This window comes from Hemitrygon akajei, chromosome 6 (assembly GCF_048418815.1).
Source record: "Hemitrygon akajei chromosome 6, sHemAka1.3, whole genome shotgun sequence".
Lineage (NCBI taxonomy): Eukaryota > Metazoa > Chordata > Chondrichthyes > Myliobatiformes > Dasyatidae > Hemitrygon > Hemitrygon akajei.
The window spans coordinates 133,014,260-133,038,969 of NC_133129.1; the positions used below are offsets into that span (position 1 = coordinate 133,014,260).

Genomic DNA, 24,710 nt, shown 5'->3' on the forward strand with positions numbered 1-24,710 from the left:
TTACCGGAAGGGCCTATTTGTTGTCCTGTCTAATTGCATCCAATTCCTGTAATGACAGCATCAGCTTTGGCCTGTTGACCCTTCAAGTCCTACAACACAGTTGAATTTCCATTTGTAGGTATGAGGGATAACTGATTGGGTGTTGTTGATTTGATTTTTAGCTGGGTCAGCACAACATTGTGGGCTGAAGAGCCTGTTCCTGTGCTGTACTGTTCTATAGCAACTGATAATAGAGAATTGAGGTAGTTGAGTTGAATGGGACTGTGATAGGAATGCATATTTATGCAAAAACACTAACTTACTGAAAGTATTCTGGTCTATGCTAGAATTCTGGTGAACAAATAGTCCATGTGGTCTTATTTGAATAGAAAACGCGGAAATCATGATGTTAGTCCCCCAGGGTGTAGAAGGAGATGGCCAGAACTCTCACACTGGTTAGTCATAAGTTGACACTAGAGTTGGTTCTAATTATCCATTTTCCATGTTCTTCGGGGAATGATAACTTGCAGACCAACGTCCTTCAATAATGTCCTTCTCTCCACCATCCTTACCTGTATTTTATCTACCAAATTTGAAAACCGTCCAAAGAAATTCCAGCAGCTGGTTCTGCGAACTAATTATTGGTGGAGGGATAGATATGAGTAGGTTAACAGAAACAAGGTTGTCATCTGCAAAATAAAAGGGGATCAGTTTGTGAATTTCTGTCACTGCACTATATGACTTGCACAAGCTATGATAAGCAAATCAATTTAATATCTAAATATTGAGCCATAAACTAGATCCTTTCAGGAATCAGACTCTCAGAAACCAGTTAGTCACTAATAAATAAAATGAACCTCCAATATGAATATGGCAAGACCTTTTCAGTTTCTGGCTGTATATCTCAACCAAACTTCCGAAGCAGTGGTTGCAGTGATGGATAAAGAGGCTGCAAATGAGGGTTATGCTACTTGTCTGAAGTGGAAGAGTCTGTTTCCAGCATGTCCCTGTCGATTTGTTCCAGTTTTTATTGATGCTTTTTATTGATTATTGATTCTGTCGGGTAAGGCAACTGCTGCAGACGTGACCTCACAAAACTGAAGGAAGTTGTAGACACAGCTCAGCACATAACCACAAGCAAGCACTCCTTCCTGCATCAGTAAAGCAGCCAGCAGAATCAAAGACCCAACCCATCTCAGCTATTCTCTCTTTTCCCCTCTCCCCTCAGGCAGAAGATACGAAAACCTGAAAACACGTTCCACCAGACTCTAAGACAGCTTCTATCCCACTATTATCAGACCATGAATGGACCACTTGTATGATAAGATGAGCTTCGGTCCTCACAATCTACCTTACACTTTACTGCTTACCTGCACTGCACTTCTTCAGTAGCTTCTGCACGTTATTCTGCTATGTTATAGCTTTACCTTATTCTACCTCAAAGCACTGCGTAATGATTTGATCAGTACAAACAATATACGAGACAAGCTTTGCCGAACAGAAGGCTTTCTCCAAAATGGTAAAGCATGGTAGATGCCTTGGTCTCTACCATCAGGGACTTGATTGTCACTGTTGTCGGGGAACTGAATTCTGACCCGTGAAATCGCCTTGGGTCTGTCCTAGGCTCCAGTTGATTACGATTCCTCGGTCTAGGTGAAGTCCCTATTTATTGAGAACCGAAAGGTGCCTCAATAAATAGGGGTTCGATCCACAAGCATAGCAAGACACACAGATATTGGATCTTTTGTCCTACCACTGTGCCTGAAGCCAGAAAGAATCCCGCTTCTATTAGCAAACATTTAACAAACCTGCAGCGTTTAACTTGTACAGACGCCTTACAAAGAGTGAGCTCACAAAGAGTTGAAGTGTCACTTGGAATTGTTCAGCCATTCATCTAATATTGTTGCAATATTAATACACCACAACAAGTACCCAACAGGTCAGGCAGTATCTGCGGAGAAGGAAAGGAAGCTGAACACTTCAGTCTCCATAGGAGCTGCCTGACCTGGTCAGTATTTTCTGCTTAAGCTCACAAAATGCTGAAGGAACTCAGCAGGCCAGGCAGCATCTAGGAAAAGAGTGCAGTCGATGTTTTGGGCTGAAACTCTTCAGCTGTACTCTTTTCCTAGATGCTGCCTGGCCTGCTGAGTTCCTCCAGCATTTTGTGTGTGTTGCTCGGATTTCCAGTGACTGCAGATTTTCTCTTGTTTGTGATTATTTTCTGCTTTACTCCCTTTACATTCTTTGGGTTGTCAAAGACGAGAGTCCTAGACCATTTCAGCGATAGCATCATAGAGGAATACATCAGGGATCCAGGTCCTTCAACCCATCTAGTCTATGCCGACCACAGTGCCCACCCAGCTAGACCCAATTTCCTGTGCCGGCCCATTTCCCTCTATGCCACACCCCTCCATATACCTGTCCAGGAATTTCTTAATGAAGCTATTGTACCTGCCTCAACCACTCCCTTTGGCAACTCATTCCGTACACTCACCAGCCCAGCCTCTGTGTGAATAAGGTTGCCCCTCAGGCCCTTTGTAAACCATTCTCCTCTTTAGTTTTGGTTTCCCCTACTCTGGGGAAAAGACTGTTACCACACACCTGATCTACACCTCTCAAATGTCTCTATCAGGTCACCCCTCACTCTCCTACCATCCAGGGGAAAAAACCTTGCCCGGCCAGTTTCACCCTTGTAACTCAAACTCTCTGACAACATCCTCCTAAATATTTTCTTTACACTTTCCAGTTTAACCACACCTTTCCTATAACAGGGTGAAAAATCTGTAAGCAGTACTCCAAATGTGACCTCACCAACAACTTAGTAGCTTGATTAGCATTCAAAAAGTTAATCTTCCTGCCTCGGTCAACAGGAGAAGAGCCAAGCCTGGTTTAGAAACTCCTGACCATGGAGTCTGAGAGCAGGTAAGATGTATGACTGTCATGGGTGTGTACTGCCCATGTACAGAGCCATAATTACATCGGCTTAATTCCTCGTTACAGTTAGTAACTGAGATAGAGTAGCAAATTTCCAGAATTTTCTAATAATACAAAGATCTTTTGGCTAAATTCAGTGAGAGGTTTATGCATGTTTGGGTGCATGCCACTATCAACACATTTATTAACAATGCAGCAGCATCAACTTTTAGATTTAAAAGTCAGCATATTGGATGAGCAGTTATGCACGATAAGCTTACAGCTCCTCTTTAGACATCAGGGGGTTGAAGCTGAAGGATGGAGTTGGAGCAGGGACCTGGCCCAGATGGAGAGCCAACTGCCACACAGGCAGATCAGGGTTCAGTCTGTTACTGAACGTATGGCCAACAGGCAGACACCTGCAGCTAGCCAGCAGACAGACAGCTCCCAGGCTCCCAACCACTAACCATGGAAAACAAGATAAGCAGGGTCTATTGGAAGCCACAGTCAGTGATCAACACATACCCACAACCAGTTCTGTATCACACCACCACACTTAAGATCAACTGGTCAGCCCAGCCAGTAATGGATGGCTGGAGGGTAGGAATCACTGGAATTTATCAGGCAAAAGGCTTCAAATAACTTACTTATGGGAAAATTCTGGCAAAAAAATGTTATCTGAATGGTTAACAATGCCCAGCATTATTCTCGATATTAGCTCCATCAACTCCCTCGATTCAATTGTGAATTAATGTGATTTTGAAGGCAAAGTTTACTCCTTATGTATGATCAGACACTAGAAACAAAACTGTAACTGTTGGAAAGAAGTGTTTAACAGGTCTGGCAGCATCTGTGGAAAGGAAAACAGTTAACATTTCAGGTCAAAGACTTCTTCAGAAGCAGATCTTCAAGGGATTCCAGCAGTTTCCAATTTAATTTAAACTTACAAGCAGCGTAGTTTGGAAACTGACAGTGAAAGACTGATGATCAGCCTTGGCTTGACTGTCTGACGGAGGAAAATGGCTTGGGTTCCCCAAGGTCAGGAAGTTCGGAGCAGGTTGAGTTAGTCAAAGCGAACATCTGATGTGAGAACAAATGGACACAGGCAGAAGAGGGAAATGGATATGGAGGCAGATAGATGCGAGGCCAACAGATGGACAAAGATAGGCTTTGGAAGTGGCAGTGGCAATGTTTAATGGTTCAGCTAACTTAAAGCCTTGAGTGTTTGTTACTACTCTCATAATGTGTCTGTATTAGCTGTTAATTCATCCTGGGACATCTCTGACCAGTTCCATTAGGGTGGATTACCTGACCATCCTTAACTAAACAGAAGTTGTGTCTTCAGGTCCCACTCCCAAATGACTCAATTAGTCATCAAACAATTGCAATTTTTACTGTAAGGGATTGAAAATGTTTGTGGTTGGAATTATCTATTGCAGGTTATGATGTTGGTCTCATTGCGCAGTAAAATGCTGGACACACCCACTATACAACTACTGTTATCATTAATCAGGAGCTTATATGTGTATGAGTAATTTCGCTTCCTTTTACCATTTAAATTTTCTTATACGTCTTTTCTTCTGTAGAAGATTCATACCTAGCCCACAGTTTGGGCTCTATGACAACCAGACTGTACCTCACTCAAACATCCTTTTTGTCACCTGTCTCGATAGTACTATTCATCACAACTAGACAGTGAACACCAATATATTACTGCATCAAAGGGCTTTCCACATTCAGAGACGTTAACTCCTCTCCCTAAGGCCGTCAGACACATACTGGTAGGTTGTTAGGCACGGGCAGAGCACAGCAGGCCAAGGGTGGGACCCAGATTTCTTCCCTGGATAGTTGTGGACATTCAGATATTATGTTCATTTCAACGTTTCAAGACATGCCACCAAATCAAGGGGGCAAAAAACAACAAATTGCTGGAGGAATTCGGTGTGTCAGGCAACTTCTGTGGAGAGCTCTGACTCGAAACACTAACTGTCCATTTCCCTCTGGTCTCTTGTGTCCCCACTGAACAAAGGGAGTACAGGGGCTGAGCTGAAAACAGCACTAAGGAGGAAGTTCAGAGTCGATGAATGGTGAAGTGGACTCATAGGGCTGAACTTAGTACAACCTTATAGAATAATACCAGGAGTGGATGCATTGTCCCAAGAGGAAAGTTTGGACAGACTAAGGTCACATCCCTGAAATTTGAAGACCATATAGGAACAGAATTAGGCCATTTGGCCCATTGGGTCTACTCTATTATTCAGCCATGGCTGGTTGTTACTGTGCCTTCTCCCCCTAACACTTCAGCCTTAATCAAAAAACTATCAGTCTCTGCCTTAAATACATCCAATGACTTGGCCTTCACAGCCCTCTATGGCAATGAATTTTACAGATTCATCACCCTCTGGCTGAAGAAGTTCTTTCTTATCTCAGTTCTAAAGAGTTGTCCCTTTATTCTGAGGCTATGTCCTCAGGTCCTGGACTCTCCTGCAAATTTCTACATCCTCTCTATCCAGATCTTTCAAGCAACGAGGAAAGAAAGAAACTTTAAAATATGTCTCCTCCTATAACCAGAGCATTATAGTATTAATCATGTTTTATATGCACTTTCCTGTTGATGAAGTGCTATGGAATGTCCTGACAGTGAATGGTAAAGGCATGAGAGTGAGAAATGAAGATGCTAGAAATCTGAATCAAGAACAGATACTGTTAGAAATACCCACAGCTGATTTGTGTCTTTTTTTTAATGCGAGTAGTTTTCTTATTTGATCTGGTACATATAACACAGAAACCTACAGCACATTACCGGCCCTTCAGCCACAATGTTGTGCCAACCAAGCAACCTACTCTAGAAACTGCCTGCCTTACAGTCCTCTATTTTACTAAGCTCTTAAAAGACCCTATTGTATCCGCCTCTACCACCATCGCTGGCAGTGCATTCCATGCACCCACCTCTCTGTGTGTGAAAAACTTATCTCTCACATCCCCCTTGTTCCTACTTCCAAGCACCTTAAAACTATACCCCCTCGTGTTAGCCATTTCAGCCCTGGGAAAAAGCCTTTGGCTATCCACATGATTAATGCCTCTCATCATCTTATACACCTCTATCAGGTCACCCCATCCTCCATCGCTCCAAGGAGAAAAGGCCAAGTACACTCAACCTATTCTCATAAGGTACACCCTCCAATCCAGGCAACATCCTTGTAACTCTCTTCTGCACTCTCTCTTTAGTATCCACATCCTTCCTGTAGTGAGGTGACCAGAATTGAACACAGTACTCCAGTTGGGGTCTTATATTGCTTTAACATTACCTCACAGCTCTTGAACTCAGACGCATGATTGATGAAGTCCAACTCACCATACGCCTTCTCAACAACACTGTCAACCTGCGTAGCAGCTTTGAGTGTTCTATGGACATAGACCCCAAGCTCTCGCTGATCCCCCTCACTGCCAAGAGTCTTACCAATAATATTATATTCTGTCTTCAAATTTGACCTACCCAAATGAACCACTTCACACTTATCTGGCTTGAACTACATCACAAAACCTTTTACATGGATTTGTATTCAGAGAGCTGCCAGTAACAGAGCGTGGCATTAGTCTGTTCAGGGAAAGAAAATTGTGCAAACTTTTTGGTTAAATGTGGGCTGGTGTTTCCCTCCATGTCAATTTGGTCTTTTCATCCATTCTATTTAAGACTTCATTTTCCTCAAAGTACTGAAGCTATTATCCAACTCTTTCTAAATTTAGCTTCAACTTCAGTTTGCAGCATGGAACCCTGTTTTCAATCTCCCTTCATCGTAAAGAATTTTTCCAGCCCTCCAAAGGATCTCTAGTAAGGAGAATCCAGAGAGACTGTATATATATTAAGGGAAAAAGAACATCTAAGGAGAGAATAGGCCCCTCAAAACTGTGGTGGACTTCTTTTTGTGGAACTATAGAAGATGAGCAAGGTCCTTAATCAGAATCAGAATCAGAATCAGACTTTAATCGCCAAGTACCTATGCACATACAAGGAATTTACTTTCAAGGAACATTTCTCTCTGTTTTTACCACAGAGAAAGTTAGGAAGACATAGAAACTTGAGAGAGCTGATGAGATGTTGTGAGGATAGTCCATGTTACAAAATAGGAGGTGCTGGATCTCCTAGAATGTACAAAGGTAGATAGAACTCCAGGGCTTGACTGGCAGATCTAAGAACACTGTGGGAAGTTAGAGGAGAAATTGACAGAGGTAAGTGTATCATTTTAGCAACGGTGAAGTGCAGGAAGATTGCAGGGTGGCTAACATTGCACCTTTATTTTAAAAGGGCGGCAAAGAAAAACCTGGGAACTATAGACCAGTATGCCTAACATTTGTGGTTTGTAAGATATTCTGAGGGTTAAGACGTACATGCATTTGGAAAGATGGATTGCAGATTTATCGGGATATTGCCAGGAGCCCGAGAGGCTGAGTTGTGGAGAGAAGCTGAGCAAGCTGGGACTTGATACACTGGAGAGGTGACCTCTCAGGGGTATAGATAAAATGAAGCCACATGGTACTTTTCCAAGGAAAGTGAGCAACCACTCTGAAATGGAATGATTTATTACTCCATGATCAGTCTAGATTCCAGTTCATTAACATTTATTATTATTATTGTTGTATTTTTATTTTTTTCTCAGCTCAAACTGGTAAAACCCGAGGTACAGGCAGGTTAGTTGGTCATTGTAAATTGTCTCATGATTTGGCTAGGATTGAATCGGGGTATTGCTGGGTGGCAAGAATCGAAAGGCCAGGAGGGCCTAGTCCACACTGTGTCTCAATAAGTAAATTGATTTTGATAATCGAGGTTATTAATAAATAGGATGATTATAGTACGCCAATGCTTCATTTGATGTAGGAATTTCAAAAGCATTGGGTATAGTTTATATATTGTATATTAATGAATAAATGATCTTTATTTTCATTATACACAGATACAATGAAACTCTGTTTGGCTTCCTCTCAGGCAATTAAATAAAGCGGTAGATAAAAACAAGACAGTAATAGAAAAACAGTATTAAACAGATAAGTAGCAGAAAATAAGTTGCAGCAGCACCAGAATATCACAGTAATGAAAGTGCAAGAGCTTCTATCAACCATGAGTGTGGGACAGAATCAATGCATTTTGGTTGTCAATATAACAACACAAAAGACTTCCGCTTCTCTGCTGGGCTTGATTTTGAATTATTATCAGTTGTTCTTTACATCCTGTCATTCCCTTACAATATCCCTTCTGCTCGTCTGTATGTATATTGTGGTTAGCTAAGTGAGTGGTGATTAGCTGCAAGATGCACGATGTTACAAGTTTATATATGGTTTGTAAGTAAGCAATAGGACAAAATTTTGATAGGTAATTTGTGATTTCTCCTTTAGGTAAGAGGTATTTTTACCTTCTGTCAAACACAGGCACTCCAGGATTTTTAAGGAAATTGTTGATTTGTACGACTAGGTATGGATGAAGGCATGTACATTTTTACACCAATAATTATGAATATTATCGCTGCCGGTACTTTCCTAGTTGTGGGATATTTTCATAGCCATATCCATTGTAAATTCAGGTGTTTGCATTTTTTCAATTGTGTGAGTGCATTCTTCTTCATGCTTATTCCAGATTGCTTCTTGATAGTGTGTCACCCTTGTTTGACAGTATTAGATCAGAAGTTTATTATCTCTGAGTTTGTTGGTAATTCTGTGCTAGGGGTGGTGGCATTTTGCTGCCTCAAATTTAGCTTCAATGTCTTGTAAAAGCCATTTTCATCATTTCTGAACTGATAATTCTGTTTTCTTTGTCTGATACATTTCATGTATCTATTTAGTCTGGCTCTGTATGCACCAAGCTTTTGTTTTAGTGTATCTATAAATTCTACAATGTTTTAGTTAGGTTGATCATATCCTTTCGAGGTGGGAGGGGTGTTCATCTTCATTATTTTCTTGTATAGCATTGTAGTGGTCATTAGGTTGGTTCCTTTCTAGCTCTTGTGCAATGCCATGTTTTATTTGGTTTAACATGTCTCTACGAGTTAAGTTATTTTTTACTATCACTCTCCATTGTTCTACTATTCAATGTGCATTTATTTGCATGAAAGGATGTTCTACGATAAACTCTTGTTGAAGTTTGCCCCTATATGCTGTCACGACTTTCAAATCTCTTACTATCTTTCCTTTCAGTTAGTCCTGATGAAGGGTCTCGGCCCGAAACGTCGACAGCGCTTCTCCCTATAGATGCTGCCTGGCCTGCTGTGTTCCACCAGCATTTTGTGTGTGTTGTTTGAATTTCCAGCATCTGCAGATTTCCTCATGTTATGTCAGTCTCTAGTTCTGTTACTCGATGATAGACACGCATTATGAATACGTTTACTTCAAATGACCATTTCATGTGTGTCTCTCTTCTCTTAATTGTTTGAGTGGTCTTGGTGATAAGTGGATTACTATTATTATTGTTATTAATAATATTAGTATAACCAGGACCTTTATGTATTCATCTCTAGCACTTGGGTTTTTGAATAACTAGTCAGAAATATTTTGGTGCCTGGAAGGGTAGATGTGCAGTGCAAGAACAAGCCGCTTCATTACTCCGGTGCAAATTCATTGTACGCAATTCAATGGGCCTTCCTTGCACTTCAATGCCAGCAACGGCTGTTTCCCTCCTCACTCTGCCACCAGAGGAAACCAGGAGGCTGCTAGCTCAGGATGTGGAGCAAGGGTGGAGGACAGGGGCACAGGAGAGTCTCAGCTTTTGGCGATTCGAGGGGAAGGTAATCACAATTGAAGTGGGTGTTCAGGTACCAAAGGGAAATCTGCAGTAAGAAACAGGTTTATAATAACTTAAAATGGCACCAGCCAGCAACTCGTCCTCACAACTGACATCACCGTAGTGGGTCTGATCTCAGATACCAGTGAGATAAAGTAAAGGAAAGAGAAAGAGAGCCTGGTGAACTCAGAGAACACAGGTAAAGCTCTCCCCACCTCTGGGCACAGCTACAAGGAGCGCTGTCGCAGGAAAGAAGCATCCGTCATCAAGGACCCCCACCATCCAGGCCCTGCTCTTTTCTCACTGCTGCCATCAGGGAGGAGTACAGGAGCCTTAGGTCCCACAAACAGTTATTACCCCTCAATCATCAGGCTCCTGAACCACTCACTCACTGAACTGATTCCATAACCAATGAACACACTTTCAAGGACTCTACAACTCCTGTTCTCAATATTATTTGCTTATTTATTTATTCATTGTTCTTTTTTGTAGGTGAACAATGTGTTGTCTTTTGCACATTGGTCCGTCTTTATTGTGCGCAGTTTTTCATTGGTTCTATTGTGTTTCTTTGTATTTCCTGGGAATGCCCAAAAGAAATAGAATCTCAAGCCAGCCATGTAAATTTCTTATCAAAGTACCCATTTGTCACCATACATGGATGGTGACGTATATGTACGTTGATAACAAATTTACACGGCCAGCTTGCAAAGCTAACATGTCACAGTACATGTGACAATAACAAACCAATACCAGTTGAGTGTCATGGGCCTCACATTCCAGATGAAGACCAGATTCTGCAATACTCTCCAGGAAATTCATTCCCCAGAAGTGCCACCTCACTGTTCATTTCACCCCACTGAGCGTCATTGCGCACCGCCACCTGCCTCCAGGTATGGACACTTCATATACGTCGAAGAAACAAATTTTTCACTTCAAGATCATTGTGGAAAATCTTGGATTGAGATAACAATTGGTTTCTCGAGGAAACATAATTTCTAGACCTTCCTTTTTTCTGTGTTCAGTCTCACCAAAACCTATAACTGTTGTATCTGTTGTAACAACTCTTGTATGCTTCACAACCAGTCATGAATAAATAGAAGCAACACACACAAAATGCTGGAGGAAAAGAGTACAGTCGACGCCTTGTGAATCTCCCACCCCTGCCCCCACCTTTTAAATCTACTCCTCATCTTTCTTTCTTCAGTCCTGCTGAAGGATCTCCACCCAAAACATTGACTGTACAGTACACTTCTTCATAGATGCTGCCTGGCCTGCTGAGTTCCTCCAGTATTTTGTGTGCATGTTGCGTGGATTTCCAGCATCTGCAGCTTTTCTCTTGTTTATGAATAAATAGACATTGATACATGTAAATATATTTTATCTCTATAAAGCTACAGACTTATTAAAATGTCACTGTTTTTCTTGTATTATGTTTCCTTCTCATCTTCCTTCCCATCTACTTCCAATTAGTATTGCAATGACCACTGAAAAGCTCAAAGTTCCACCAAGTTCTCAGTAAATTTCACTCCAAAACACAGACTGCTAAATTCACCGCAATCCAACAGACTTCTATTTTCTTCTGCACCCACGTCTCCTTTTGCCAGATCACAGATTGCAACCTCCAATTTGAAAGAATTGCAGGAAATCGTGGTCCACGCCTTTACTAACCCTTTCTGAGCTTTCGTTCAGAACTTCAAATGGAAAGTATGTTGCTGCGGTGATCTAATCATTGAAGAAATTATATTGTGCAATGAGACCCAATCATTACCAACTCCTGACCACTGAAATTCCTGCTCATTTAAATCAGACATTTATTTAGACGAGGTTTTGGGGATGATCCCAATGGCTCACCAGTGGGTTTTCTGTTTGGATTAGCATGCCTGCGTGTCTGCGGGTTGAATCCTGAGTGAGACCATTCAACCTTCACATGTCCCAACCTTACATTGGTCAAAAGTGTAAAAGTTGGAGAGCTGACCACACATCGGTAACGTCGGTGGGGGGGTTGAGAAGTGGGGTGCTTCTTCGTGACAGCATATTAGAAGCATTTGGGTGCAAGTGCATTGTCTGTTAATCTGGTTCCTACGGACTTTAGCAGTGTTGTTGTGTACTCCAATCACTGATAAACTTCAGGAGGCCAGACAGGCAGCTGGGAGAGGTGCTGCTCCCTGCAATCGGACTCACTTTCCCATCGGATGTTTTTTTCTCTGCTCTTTAAGTTATCTGGCAGAAACTGAGTGAGTGGGTGGGAAATACTCTTTATCTTTATTATTTGGGGGGGTGGGGAGGTCTGGAGATATTCAGTCACGTTAGGCAATGCCGCCTCCTCCTACTCGCTGCTATTTCCTGAGGCCTGTGGCTTGCAGGGAAACATTCACAGACTATGTACACATCATCCTTCCCACATCATTCCTGACGCTGGATGCTCTGATCACCTACCTCCGTGCAACAGATTTTATTCTAACTGCTTTATAACACATGGATGTTTCTCCCCACCCCAGCCTTTCCTCTCCTGAAATCGCAAACTCCCTCTGAGTTCCAATGTCATAGGGGTCCTCTGATTCACTCACCTGGGTGGTGATTCCTCACACAGGTCTAGACCACTCAGTCTGTCAGATGCACTCAGTATATTTAAAATACGAAGTGTAAGATATAATAAATATATGAACATTGATAGATAGGTAAAGGGTCCCTGTCCCAGACAAATATAGTTCACAGTATGTCATAATATACATCCATATCATACCCTGCTTGTGGTATCCTAGGATAGCTGAAAAAACAGATTAGTACTCAGTCCAACAAGTAGTAATGAAGAATTTCCTCTGAACTATTATACAATTGAAACTAATTCAAGTGATCTTTCCAGCACTGATTTTATACAGTAGGTACAAGTATAGGCGATGACTGTCTCCAGTAAGAGCCCCCCTGTTATCAACCCCTCAGCAACAGGTATACCACTTTGGATACCATTGTGGGGGGGTGGAGGGTGGGGTAGGATGTGACCTAGCAGAGGAAAGTCACAGGCATCAGAACTCTGGCACTGTGACACAGACGGAAGAGGGGAAATGAGGCGAGCTGTGGTGATAGGGGATTTGCTGGTTAGAGGAACAGAAACAAGGTTCTCTGGATGAGAACAAGATTCCCAGAAGGTGTGTGCTTCCCGGGTGTCAGGGTCTGGGACATCTCAGGTCGAGTCCTCAGCATTCTTGTGGGAAGGTAACAGCCAGAAGTCATAGCCCATGTAGGTACCAATGACATGGGTAGGTCAGTGATGAGGTTCTGCAAAATGAGTTCAGAGAGGTAGGTGCTAAATCATCCTTAGCGACAGGTGAAGTACCAGAGGATTGGAGGATAGCCTATGCTATTCCATTGTTTAAAAAGGCTCTAAAAATAATTCAGAGAATTATAGGCTGGTGAGCCTGACATCAGCACTGGGGAAGTTATTGGAAGTTATTCGAAGGGACCAGATTTATAAGTATTTGGATAGACATGGATTGACTAAAGATAGTCAGCACAGCTTCATGCCTGGAAGGTCATGTGTAGCCAATTCTATAGAGTTTTCCAAGGAAGTTACCAGGAAAGTTGATGAAGGCAAGGCAGTGGATGTTGTCTACATCGACTTTACCAAGGCATTTGACAAGGTCCCATATGGGAGGTTGATCAAGAAGGTTCAGTTGCTTGCCGTTCAAGATCAGGTGGTAAATTAGATTAGACATTGGCTCTGTGGGAGAAGCCAGAGAGTGGTAGTAAATGGTTGCCACTCTGACTGCAGGCCTGTGACTAGAAGAGTGCTGCTGGGATTGGTGCTGGATCCTTAGTTGTTTGTCACCTATATCAATGATCCGGATGCTAATGTGGTTAAATGGATCAGCAAATTTGCAGATGACACCAAAATTGGGAGTGTAGTGGATAGTGAGGAAGGCTATCATGATTTGCAGTGAGATCCAAATCAGCTGGAAAAATGGGCTGAAAAATGACAGATGGAATTCAATGCAGACAGGTACAAGGAATTGTACTTTGGTAGCACCAACCAGGGTAGGTCTTACACAGTTCCAGTTCCACTGTCTACACAGTTGGGCACTGAGGAATGCAGCAGAACAAAGGGATCTGGGAATACAGGTCCATATTTCTTTGAAAGTGGTGTCACAGGTGGATAGGGTCATAAAGAAGGCTTTTGGAACATGGGCATTTATAAATCAAAATACTGAGTACAGGAGATGGGATGTTGTGTGAAGTTGTGTAAGAAATTGATGAGGTCTAATTTGGGGTATACTATCAAGTTTTACTCTTCTACCTCCAGGAAAGATGTAAATAAGGTTGAAAGAGTATGGAGGATATTGCTGGGTCTGGAGGACCTGAGTTTTATTGAAAGATTGAATAGGTTAGGACTTCATGCCTTGGAATGTAGAAAATTGGGAGGAGATTTGATAGAGGTATACAAAATTATGAGGGATATAGTTTGGGCAAATGCAAGCAGGCTTTTCCCGCTGATGTTGGGTGGGACTACTAGAGATCATAGGTTAAGGGTGAAAGGTGAAAAGTTTTTTAAAATATATTTTTATTGAAGGAATGACACAATACAGAATACATAATTGATAACATTTTCCTCCATTTTGCTTTTATATCTTACCTGCTCACCTGCCCTCCCAGAAAATACCATGCCAGCTAATGTATTTACAATACAACAATTCACAAATAAAAGTACGGACATTGCTTCGCTCAGAGGGTCTTGAGAGTGTGGAACAAGCTAGCAGTGCAAATGGAGCATGCAAGCTTGATTTTGACATTTAACAGGAGTTAAGGTAGGTGCATGAATGGTAGGGATATGAACGGCTATGGTCCTGGTGCAGGTCAATGGGTGTAGGCAGTTTAAAAGGTAGACTAGATGGGCTGAAGGGCCTGTTTCTGTGCTGTGGTTTTCTATGACTCCATGACTAAGCACCTTCTGAGATTCATATTAGCATTGCTCTCTCCCCCACCATCAATATCCTGGATGTCACCGTTGACTAGAAACTTCACTGGACCAGCAACATAATAATAGGAGCAGACCAGAGTCTAGTTACTCACCATACTTCCCAAAGGCTTTCCACTGTCTACAATGCACAAAGCTATCTGGGTCTAGCCTCTACATTGCTCAGGAAGCTCAACTCCATTCTGGACAAGGCATCCCATCCCTCACTCTGAGCCCACTCTCTCTACTGCCTTCAAATTGGCAAAGCCAAGCAGCTCCCCAAACAAACCCTCAACCGCTACCATCATTGTAGCTGGGTCAAAATCCTGGATTATGAGCTGGGAACTAACCTATGGAACAGGACAGAAACTCTTTAAAGAGGTAGTTTATTCCAAGTACACAAGCGCTATACGTTGGAGATACAGGTTAGCCTTCAGTAGTGTTGCTCTTGCAAGCTTCCTGCATGTGTCAAACAGGCACCAATTCATTACAAACCCAACTTCATTAACAGGGCCCATCCAAAATATCTCTTAAAACTTCATTGGCCAAACATGAATGTAATTAACCCAACCTAACTACTAGAAAGCATGGAGCTATAGTATAGTGAAGTCTAATTACCTCTATTACAAGCAAGAACCAGCCTTCGAACAATTTTCAAATGTAACCTACAAGTTGTGAAATTACCAGGTACTTTCCGGTGTTCTCACAGAGGGAGGACACTTTAGAGAGATGTTTTAGACACTGAGTAACAACAGATTAAGTTACATGCATTAGAACCAGGCATGAGGAAGTATAACATCCTGAACTTAGCACCATTATAACATGGACAGATAAATATCACAGCTAAAGGGGCAGTGGGTCTCCAACCTTGGGATAAAATCATGGGAGGTTCCAAACTAGCCACAGTATCACAAAAATCATTTGTTCAATTAATCTTTCATTAATACCTGTATTATTTGTGTACAAAGTGAGCAACACTTCACAAAATTTTGATTAAAGAAGATGTCTAAGCTTTCTTGTCCTCTGAAGCTTTCCAAATATCAGAGTGAAATATCTAGTCTCAGTAAAGGTGTCCGAATATTCAGGGTTGTTCTTCTGTTGAAATGTGCTTCCATTGTAAATGTGTAATTGCATGGAACAATTTATCCACACCCAAAATATTTAAGTGAACCATGCATTGTATCCATTGAAATTGTATTTAATCACCCAGTGTCACTTTTTGTACCTAAAGGGAATTAAAACTTGATGCACTTTGAGTTGGGAGAGTTCAGACTTCTTTCAGTTCTTCAGCCTGTCAACATGCCTAAATAGGAACCTGACTGCAATAAACCCCAATTTTCATTTTTGCATTGAAAGTTATTACAGATCTTATAGGATATTTATAAAGGAGAGGAATTAAGGCATTAGCTATATCATTTGGGGAGTCAGAGATTATTTTACACTCTAAGTTTTAATACCCATTATATGACAGTGTATAAGTAACATATAACCAGAAAATATATGCATGCTGGATGTTCTCATTCAGGGGCCTGTAACAAAAATATTTTAAAATTTTTGCCTTGTTCTTTTCTGATTCAACAGCAAGCAGCATCCACAAACAACAGGAGGCACTTTACTCGTGTTACTCGTTTTACTCGTGTTAAAGGTTATAAGAAATTATTAGTTATATATCTGCTTTTCACAGATATTTGCATATCATCAGGCTCTCTATTAAGCGTGTTGCTTTTTGCTCTAAGTTTGAGTCTGTTTGCTGTGATTAAGAGCTGTAGCAATCTCCAAAAGAGTAAGAGTCTCTGTCAAGAATCAGAAACACTGCAGATGTTTGAGATGTTAATTCTGTTTCATTTTCCTCAAATGTTGCCTGATCTGTTGACTGCTTCCAGCAATTTCTGCTTTTGTTTCAATTTATCTATCCTGTTCTGAATCCTTAATAACGCTTTTCTAGAATGGACAACTCTAACTTCTTCGACCAGAGAACAGAACGGGATGTAAAAGAGGTGATGGAGCTGCACTACAGATCATGGAGAATGTCACAGCAGCACCTAGAGAGGACATCCTGGAGAGCTCATTGAGTGAAGCAATATGGGTAGGGCTTAGGAACAAGAAAAGTGGATTATTGTAAAGGTATCTCAATAACCAACAGGTGATTAAGAAATGTTGGCTCCAAGGGTAGTCATAGCCAAAGGGTGGCAGTAGGTACGAGCTTCCACTGCTAAGCAAATGCTCTTCATGGCGTGCGTCTCAAACAGCCTCTGACAACCAAGTCCAACTGCTGGCCTTCACATGTGGCATAGTTCTTATGCCCCGTGGAGCTGTTCTCACTGACAGGAGAAGGGGCAAAGGTGGACCACTGGCACCTTAAAACCAGTTGCTCCGTGCAGATGGGACTCGATAACCACGGATGGTAGCTCATCTAGGAGAGGGAAAACTCCGGTTTCAAACCTCTGCCGCCTTGCAACTATTACCCGCTCACGGTAAAGGCTTTGGGAGTAAACCCCGAGGAAAAATCCGGAGTCGGAGCCCCGAAGGTGGCTGGCTGCTGTACCCAGCACCGGCACGGCATCTCCTGCGATGCTGCTGGCACCAAACTGTATCGACTTTCATCGTTCCTTTGGACCTGTCATCAGTATGGAGAGGGGGTCCCACTGCATGGGCAACAGACGGATCTCCATATCAACTCTTTCCCTGGAGAGGCCACTCCCAGTGACTACCAGAGGCCAGTACCCATGGTCGTCCACAATCAATGGAGGCCACGGATGAAGAAATGTCGCCAGGTTATGGAATCAGAACAAGAATCAGGTTTCATATCACTGGCATATGTCATGAAATTTGTTGTTTTGTGAATTGAATTGAATTGACTTTATTACATACATCCTTCACATACATGAGGAATAAAAATCTTTATGTTACGTCTCCGTCTAAATGTGCAATATGCAATTTATAGTAATTTATAATGAATAGTATGTACAACAGGACAGTCAATATAACACAGAAATACAGTTGTGTCAGCATGAATTAATCAGTCTGATGGCCTGGTGGAAGAAGCTGTCCCAGAGCCTGTTGGTCCTGGCTTTTATGTTGCGATATTGTTTTCTAGATGGTAGCAGCTGGAACAGTTTGTGGTTGGGGTGACTCAGGTCCCCAATGATCCTTTGGGCCCTTTTTACACACCTGTCTTTGTAAATGTCCTGAATAGTGGTAAGTTCACATCTACAGATGCGCTGGTCTGTCCGCACCACTCTCTGCTGAGTCCTGTGATTGAGGGAGGTATAGTTCCCGTACCAGGCAGTGATGCAGCCAGTCAGGATGCTCTCAATTGTGCCCCTGTAGAAAGTTCTTAAGATTTGGGGACTCACACCAAACTTCTTCAACCATCTGAGGTGAAAGAGGTGCTGTTGTGCCTTTTTCACCGCACAGCTGGTGTGTACAGACCACTTTGGCAGGTATGTGGCAACAGTACATTGCAATCATCATCATTATGTTCTGTGTTGTATGATGTAGGTGATCATGGTCTTTCTATGACCATGATTGTTCTTGGCAAATTTTTCTACAGAAGTTGTTTGTCAATGCCTTCATCTGGGCGGTGTCTTTACAAGACGGGTGACCCCAGCTATTATTAATACACTTCAGAGATTGTCTGCCTGGCATCAGTGATCACATAACCAGGACTTGTGATATGCACCAGCTGCTCGTACGACCATCTGCCATCATGACTTCACTTGACCCAGATTGGGGGCCTGAGGAGGTGCCACACCTTGCCCAAAGGTGACCTGCAGCTAGTGGAAGGAAGAAGCGCCTTACACCTCTTTTTGTAGAGACATATCTCCACCCTGCCAGGTTGCAATACACAAAAAAAGTATAATTTACAAAAAGAAGTATATATAAAAATGAAAATTAATTTCAATAAGTAGTGCAAAAAGAGAGGGAAAAATTCTGAGATAGCATTCATGGCTTCATTGTCCATTCAGAAACCTGACGGCAGAGGGGAAGAAGCTGCTTCTAAAATGTTGAGTGTGTCTTCAGGCGGCTGTACTTCCTTCTTAGTGGCAACAATGAGAAGAGGGTATATCCTGAGAGGTGAGGGTACTTAATGATGGATGCTGCCTTTTTGAGGCATGTCCTCCATGGGAGGTCATAAAAGCAACAGGTTAGTTGCAGAGGTGCCTTTAAGATTCCGTAGTATTGATTGGAAACTTCCTAGTTCCAGAGATTTAGATGGTCAGAATTTGTTAGATGTATCCAAGAGGGTTTTTTGACACAATATGTAGATAATCTGATCAGGAAAGGAGTCATATTAGACCTTGTATTCAAAAGTGAGCCTGGAGAGGTGAACTATTTTTCCATCGGAGAACATTTTGGGAAGAGTTATATATAACTAAGTTTCCAGACCATTGTGGATGAGGATACGGAAGGACCTCAGCAGAAAGACTGATTTCAACATTAGGTAGGAGTCGGTGAGAGTAGATTGGAAGCAACCATTGTTGGGTAAGTCTTGGAAAAGAGAGGGGGAAAGGAGGGTGAAATTAATGGAAGTTAGTTAAATCAATGTTCATGCTGTCACTTTGGAGGCTACCCAGATGAAACATGACGTGTTACTCCTCCAGCCTGAGAGTGGCCTTACATTGGCAGTAGAGGAGGCCATGGGCAGTGGAATTAAAATAGTTGACCACTGGGAAATCCTGCTTGTTGCAGACAGAACGAAAGTGCTTGACAAAGAGGTCCCCCAATCTACGTTGAGCCTCAAGGAGGCAGCAACGGGAGCGCCAGATACAATAGATGAATCTGACAGACTCGCGGGTGAAGTGTTGCCTCACTGGAAGGACTGTTTGCAACCCTGAATGGAGACATATGGGCAGTTGTAGCACTTCTTCCACTTGCAGGGATAAGTGCTGGGAGGGAGATCAGTGGGGAGGGTCAACTGAAAAAATGTATCATAGATAGAGCAATCCCTGCAGGAAGCAGAGAGTGGGGTGAGGTAAAGATTAGTGATTGGATCCTGTTGAAAATGGTGGAAACTGCAAAGAATGATATGCTGGATGCAGAGGCTCATGTCTCATACTGTTGTTTGTGATACTGTATATGATTTGGACAAAAAGGTAGGTACACGCATGAGTAAGTTTGCAGACAACACAAAAAAATGATGGAGCTACAGATATTGAGGAAGGTTGCCAAAAGTTTCAGCAGAATATAGACCAGTTATAAATGTAGACAGAGAAATTTAATCCTGACAAATGTGAGGTGTTGCACTGTGAAGAGGAAAGTATAAAATAATGGAAGACGTTTAGAAGCACAGGGTGACATTGGGGTGCAAGTCCATAGCTCCTTGAAAGTAGAAAGGATGATAAAGAAGGTGTACCTTCTTCATTTAGAGTGCTGAGAAATCATGTTGCAGCTGTATTAAACATTGGTTGAGCCACATCCAGAGGATTTTGGGCAGTTCTGTTTGCTGCATGGAGGCCTTAGAGAGGCTCCCCAGAATGTTGTTCGGATTACAGAGTATTAGCTATAGGGACTGTCTGAACAAACTTGGATTATTTTTTCCTGAGCAATGGAGGTTGTGTGAAAGTGTAGATAGGGAATGTCAAATACTTAGGGAGATAGGTTTAACATGTGAGGGGAAAGTTTTGAGGAGATTTGTGTAGCAGGTTTTGTTTACATGGTGACTGGAACATGCAGCCAGGGGAAGTGGTGGAAGCTGGTACCAGAGCAATGCTTTGGCATTTGGACAGACACGTGAACAGCAGGGAATTGGGAATATAGATCATATAGTTATGTATGGTGGTTGCTATAGGCTTCGTTGGTGGAAGGGCCTGTGTCTTGTACTGTCTCTTTCAGTTTGGCTTCCCCTTTCTCTCTTATACAATAAACCTGAATATTCTGATGTTCAGGCCAACAAGATCTGGATATAATATCCCAGGTACAAGCACAAAAAGACTTTATTTTGGTTGTACCGTTTAACTCTGGCTCCTCCATATTCTTCCTCTGGGGCGTTCCTGAAGGTTTGATTATCGCTGCTGATGGTCTCTCAGAGCTGACTTTCATACTCAGAAATCTCGTTTCTCATGTTTTGTAACCTTGTATATTATTCCCACCATTTATTTTTACTCCTTGTATGATGTTGTACTTTCCCCCAGCAATCGTTGCCATTCAGCAATCTCCTCTCAAACTCATTCAAATCCCTTCGCTCGCCAAACGATAGGTTTTCTACAGTGCGTCAGGGAACACCATGATTTTAAACGGTAGTGTCTGTTACACGATGTGCCCAGTCTGGCTGTATTAGTGTGACGCCGCTCCCTGTCAGCGAGTGGAATGCGGTCGACCTCTTTAACCTTCTTACTCCAATCTGGTGAAGCAGTAATTCCAGGCACTTGCATTGTACTAATTCACCACGGAACCACTATCCGTAAGTGAGTCTGTAAACTAAAACGACCCCATTTGGAACAAAATCCGTATTTCATGTTTCTCAGTTACTAGATATGGAGAGGTTTTTTTTTTCAAATTGCTTTATATATGTCATCCAGTATATTGAAATATTTCACCCTGCCAACACCAGGCAAGAGAGGCTCATCCTGAGGGGTGGGGTCGGCAACGCTCGACCCTCGTTAGGGTTGCATGGTGTTTTAGTCAGCAGCCGGGTCTGGCCACCGCTTCCCCATGGATTAAACAAATCAGAACTCGGCGACGGCACCCTTTGAAGAAAAATCCGCCTTTTCCAAACAGCGGATCCTTCATGGGTAGGCGGGGACCGCAGCCTTTTCGCTTGGTGGGGCCAACAGGACGTGAGGAAAGAGAGAGAGATTGCTTGCATCAGATCCTTTGGGAAGAAACGAATCCTTTTACCGTAAGGAGCGTGGAGTCCGATTACAGTCTCCCCTCCTCCAGCTCCTGTTCAAAGGCTGGGTGACATCAGCTGAGTGAGACAGGAAATGGGAGGGGCGCCAGAAGCCTTTATCTCCCGAGAGCGGGCAGCGCCCGGAGTCAGAGAGCTGCCGCTGTGGGAGAAGTCGGAGAGCCGGTTCTAGCTTCTTTACGGCAAGGCTTCAACTTAAAAGTTCTTAAGATGAGGAAGACAGCGGATAGTGCCCAGGTGATGAAGGAAGGCGTGCTGGAGAAGAGGGGCGATAACCTGCTCCAGCTCTGGAAGAAGAAGTACTGCGTGCTGACCCAAGACTGCCTCCAGCTCTACCCGGACTCCCAGAAGCGGTCCCGGAGCAAGGACCTGAGTCTGCAGGAGATCCGGACGGTGGACTGCGTGGAAAGGACGGGCAAATACATCTACTTCACCGTGGTCACCACCGACAACAAAGAGATGGACTTCAGGTGCCTGGCGGAAGGCAGCTGGAACGCGGCCATCACCATGGCTGTCATTGAGTTCAAGAACAAGAAAGCCATCCAGAGCTTCCGATCGCGACAGGACGCAGAGATGCTCAGTGTAGGCCAGCAAGAGAAGCTGTTGGGAAGGGCTCCCTAGGCGTACTCCACAGGTACGGACGTAGCCTAGCGTTACCCGCGGTCGCCTTGTTAATTCGAACGTGGGATCGGGGAAGGTCGGCATTAAAGTTATCCATCCGGGATAGGGTCGGTACTTCCCATTACACACACACTCCCTCCTTTCTTGCCGCGTGCTGGGAAGTTCAAGTCATCGGCCAGTGCAGAGAAAGCTGACGGATTTTGAGGATTGTTTTAGACAGTCTCAAAAGTTTGTAAAGAAGTTCTGTCAGAATTCCTGGGAGCATGGGATCCCGGGATCATGATAAGCGGGCTTTTGAGTACACTTACCGGGTTGGGGGAGTCAGTACCTCCCGTTTTCTGTCATCTGCCTGCGGCTGGTCAAGTTAAACGGGAGGTCGGCCCAACGCTTCTCCTTACTTTGGGTTCAGTACCTAGCTGATAATGTTCAGCGCACACCCCGGGTGGGGAAAGCTAATGTTCGCCAGGATACTATAACGTGGCAGAACGGGATGAGGCGGGAGAGCTGGCCGGGATTGTTGGGTGGTTTTTCTACCACACACCTGGCAGAATGTGTGGGTGGTATCTGGATGTTGGGTAAGGGCAGGATCGTGTTGAACTCTGGAGCTTCGCCCACGCCTAACAGCTTTACCACCTGGATTCATTCCTGCAAACGATTAGATCTACAGGGAGGTGTCTGCCCACTCCCTATGTGAATGACTCACCAGTGTGAGTCAGTGCCCTGGGGTTAGGTAAGATGATGAAATAAATGAATGGTCTAGAACATTCTAGGTTTGGAATGAAAATCTCAAACGTAAAAGTTAAACTTTTTCATCTCAGGACTTGACAAAATTCTGTAAGATTTCTCTCAAGTGTAAAAGCTACCTTTACCAAACACTTCAAAATAATCTGTGACACTGACTGTTAGAAAATATTCTGGTCACTAATCAGCTATGCTCTTTGTCTAGGTTGGTCATGTTGATCGTGGAAGAAACATCAGTAAGTGAACAGTGGATGAACACACCCAGGAGATTGAGAGCCATTTGAAGTGACTTCAGTTTCGTCCTCTGCTGCTGCTGTCAGAAGGACCCAAGCTGCTGTAATCAGCCCCAGACATTCAGGACCTGACACCTGGCTGAAGTGAGCCTGTGGGGTTGACTGGAAATCTGCTTTATTTATTTACCTGTTGCAGAATCCAAGAACATTTATCTTGCGTCGTCATCTTATAAATTATTTTGTAATCTAAATTTTGCATATTTATTAAAAGTTTTTAATATAAAAATGAACCTCAATCTGCTGTCTCTTTAGTCTTTGTATTTGCATAAGGTGGGTTTAGATTTTTGATCTATTTCATAAGGGATAGTTATCACTGGCAAAGACAGCATTTATTGTCCATCTCTAATTGCGCTGAGGAGGAGGTAGGTAAGAGACACCTACATTGGTGGGTTTGGATCACATAAACTAGACTGGGAGGAGTATGTGCTGCCCTTGCCTAGAAGGAGATTATAAAGCCAACAAAGAGTACTTTCAATCCCAACGCATTGGCAAATGAGCATGGCTCAGATTGCACTGTTTGGGTGGGAGGGTTATGTGGCCAGGCATATAGAACTTTGAGGTCTCTGACCACAGACTGGACATGCATTAGTAACCTTCTGGGAGCAATAACTGACTACCGTATATAGTTCCTTTCTCTCAATCATATAGATGATAATTACGAAGAGGTACTACCCAGCATTCTGCAAATTTGGTGTAGATTTTGAAACAAAGTTTAAAATACGGACCTCTCAATTCCATATGTAGTTTCCAGCTGAGGTCAAAGATTCTGAATGGGAACTCTGCTTATACAGGGTACTGAGGCAATTCCAGCATCCAAACCAGTCTTTACTGAAGTCTAAGCAACACACATAAAATGCTGGTGGAACGCAGCAGGCCAGGCAGCATCTATAGGGAGAAGCACTGTCGATGTTTCGGGCCGAAACCCTTCGTCAGGACTAACTGAAAGAAAAGATAGTAAGAGATTTGAAAGTAGAAGGGGGAGGGGGAAATCCAAAATGATAGGAGATACCGAAGTCTACATCAGGAGAGTGAAAGCTTTTAAATTTTTCAAGTGTGAATGAAACATCGTGACACCCAACTGCTGTAGTATTTGGGACGGATGAGTGCTGCTGTCTAAGTTCAACCCACATAAATCCTTTTGTAATTTACAGTCCAGAGAACTCTTGCGTTGCAGCGCTCTTGAATGTAAGGGTGTGGTGGAATCTTAAAGCAGAACATGACGAATAATAAAACTTCCCCTAGCTTATTTCTAAATTATAAGGAAATCCTCATAGATGACCAAACTGTGATCTTGTACATCCCTGCAATATTTGAGTACTTCAACTTGCTATTTTCCTATTTTGCTAAAGTAATGTAACTAGGGGCATCATTGTTCAATTTGTTTTAATGCTTGGAGATGCACCCTAAATGCAGGGCAGAACAAAACGGTGTCCGCAATCAACAGATATGTTTGACACAACCAGTGGCATTTCCTTTGCTTTCTTTGCCAGTGTGCCAACAAAACAGGCTACTGTAAACTTAAAAAAGGCTATAAATACAGACTAAGGTAACTGACCAAAATTTCTGACACCAAATGTTTAACCTTCCTGACCTTTC

The 24,710-nt window shown here is 42.8% G+C and overlaps 1 protein-coding gene across 1 annotated transcript; it reads left to right on the plus strand.

Moving 5' to 3' along the window:
* Nucleotides 1–21,566: 21,566 nt before the first annotated feature.
* On the plus strand, nt 21,567–23,350 carry phlda2 (pleckstrin homology-like domain, family A, member 2). The gene is made up of 2 exons (XM_073049267.1): nt 21,567–22,093; nt 23,027–23,350. The coding sequence occupies exon 1, from the start codon at nt 21,670–21,672 to the stop codon at nt 22,078–22,080; it is 411 nt and encodes a 136-aa protein (XP_072905368.1). The 5' UTR covers nt 21,567–21,669; the 3' UTR covers nt 22,081–22,093; nt 23,027–23,350.
* Nucleotides 23,351–24,710: the final 1,360 nt, after the last annotated feature.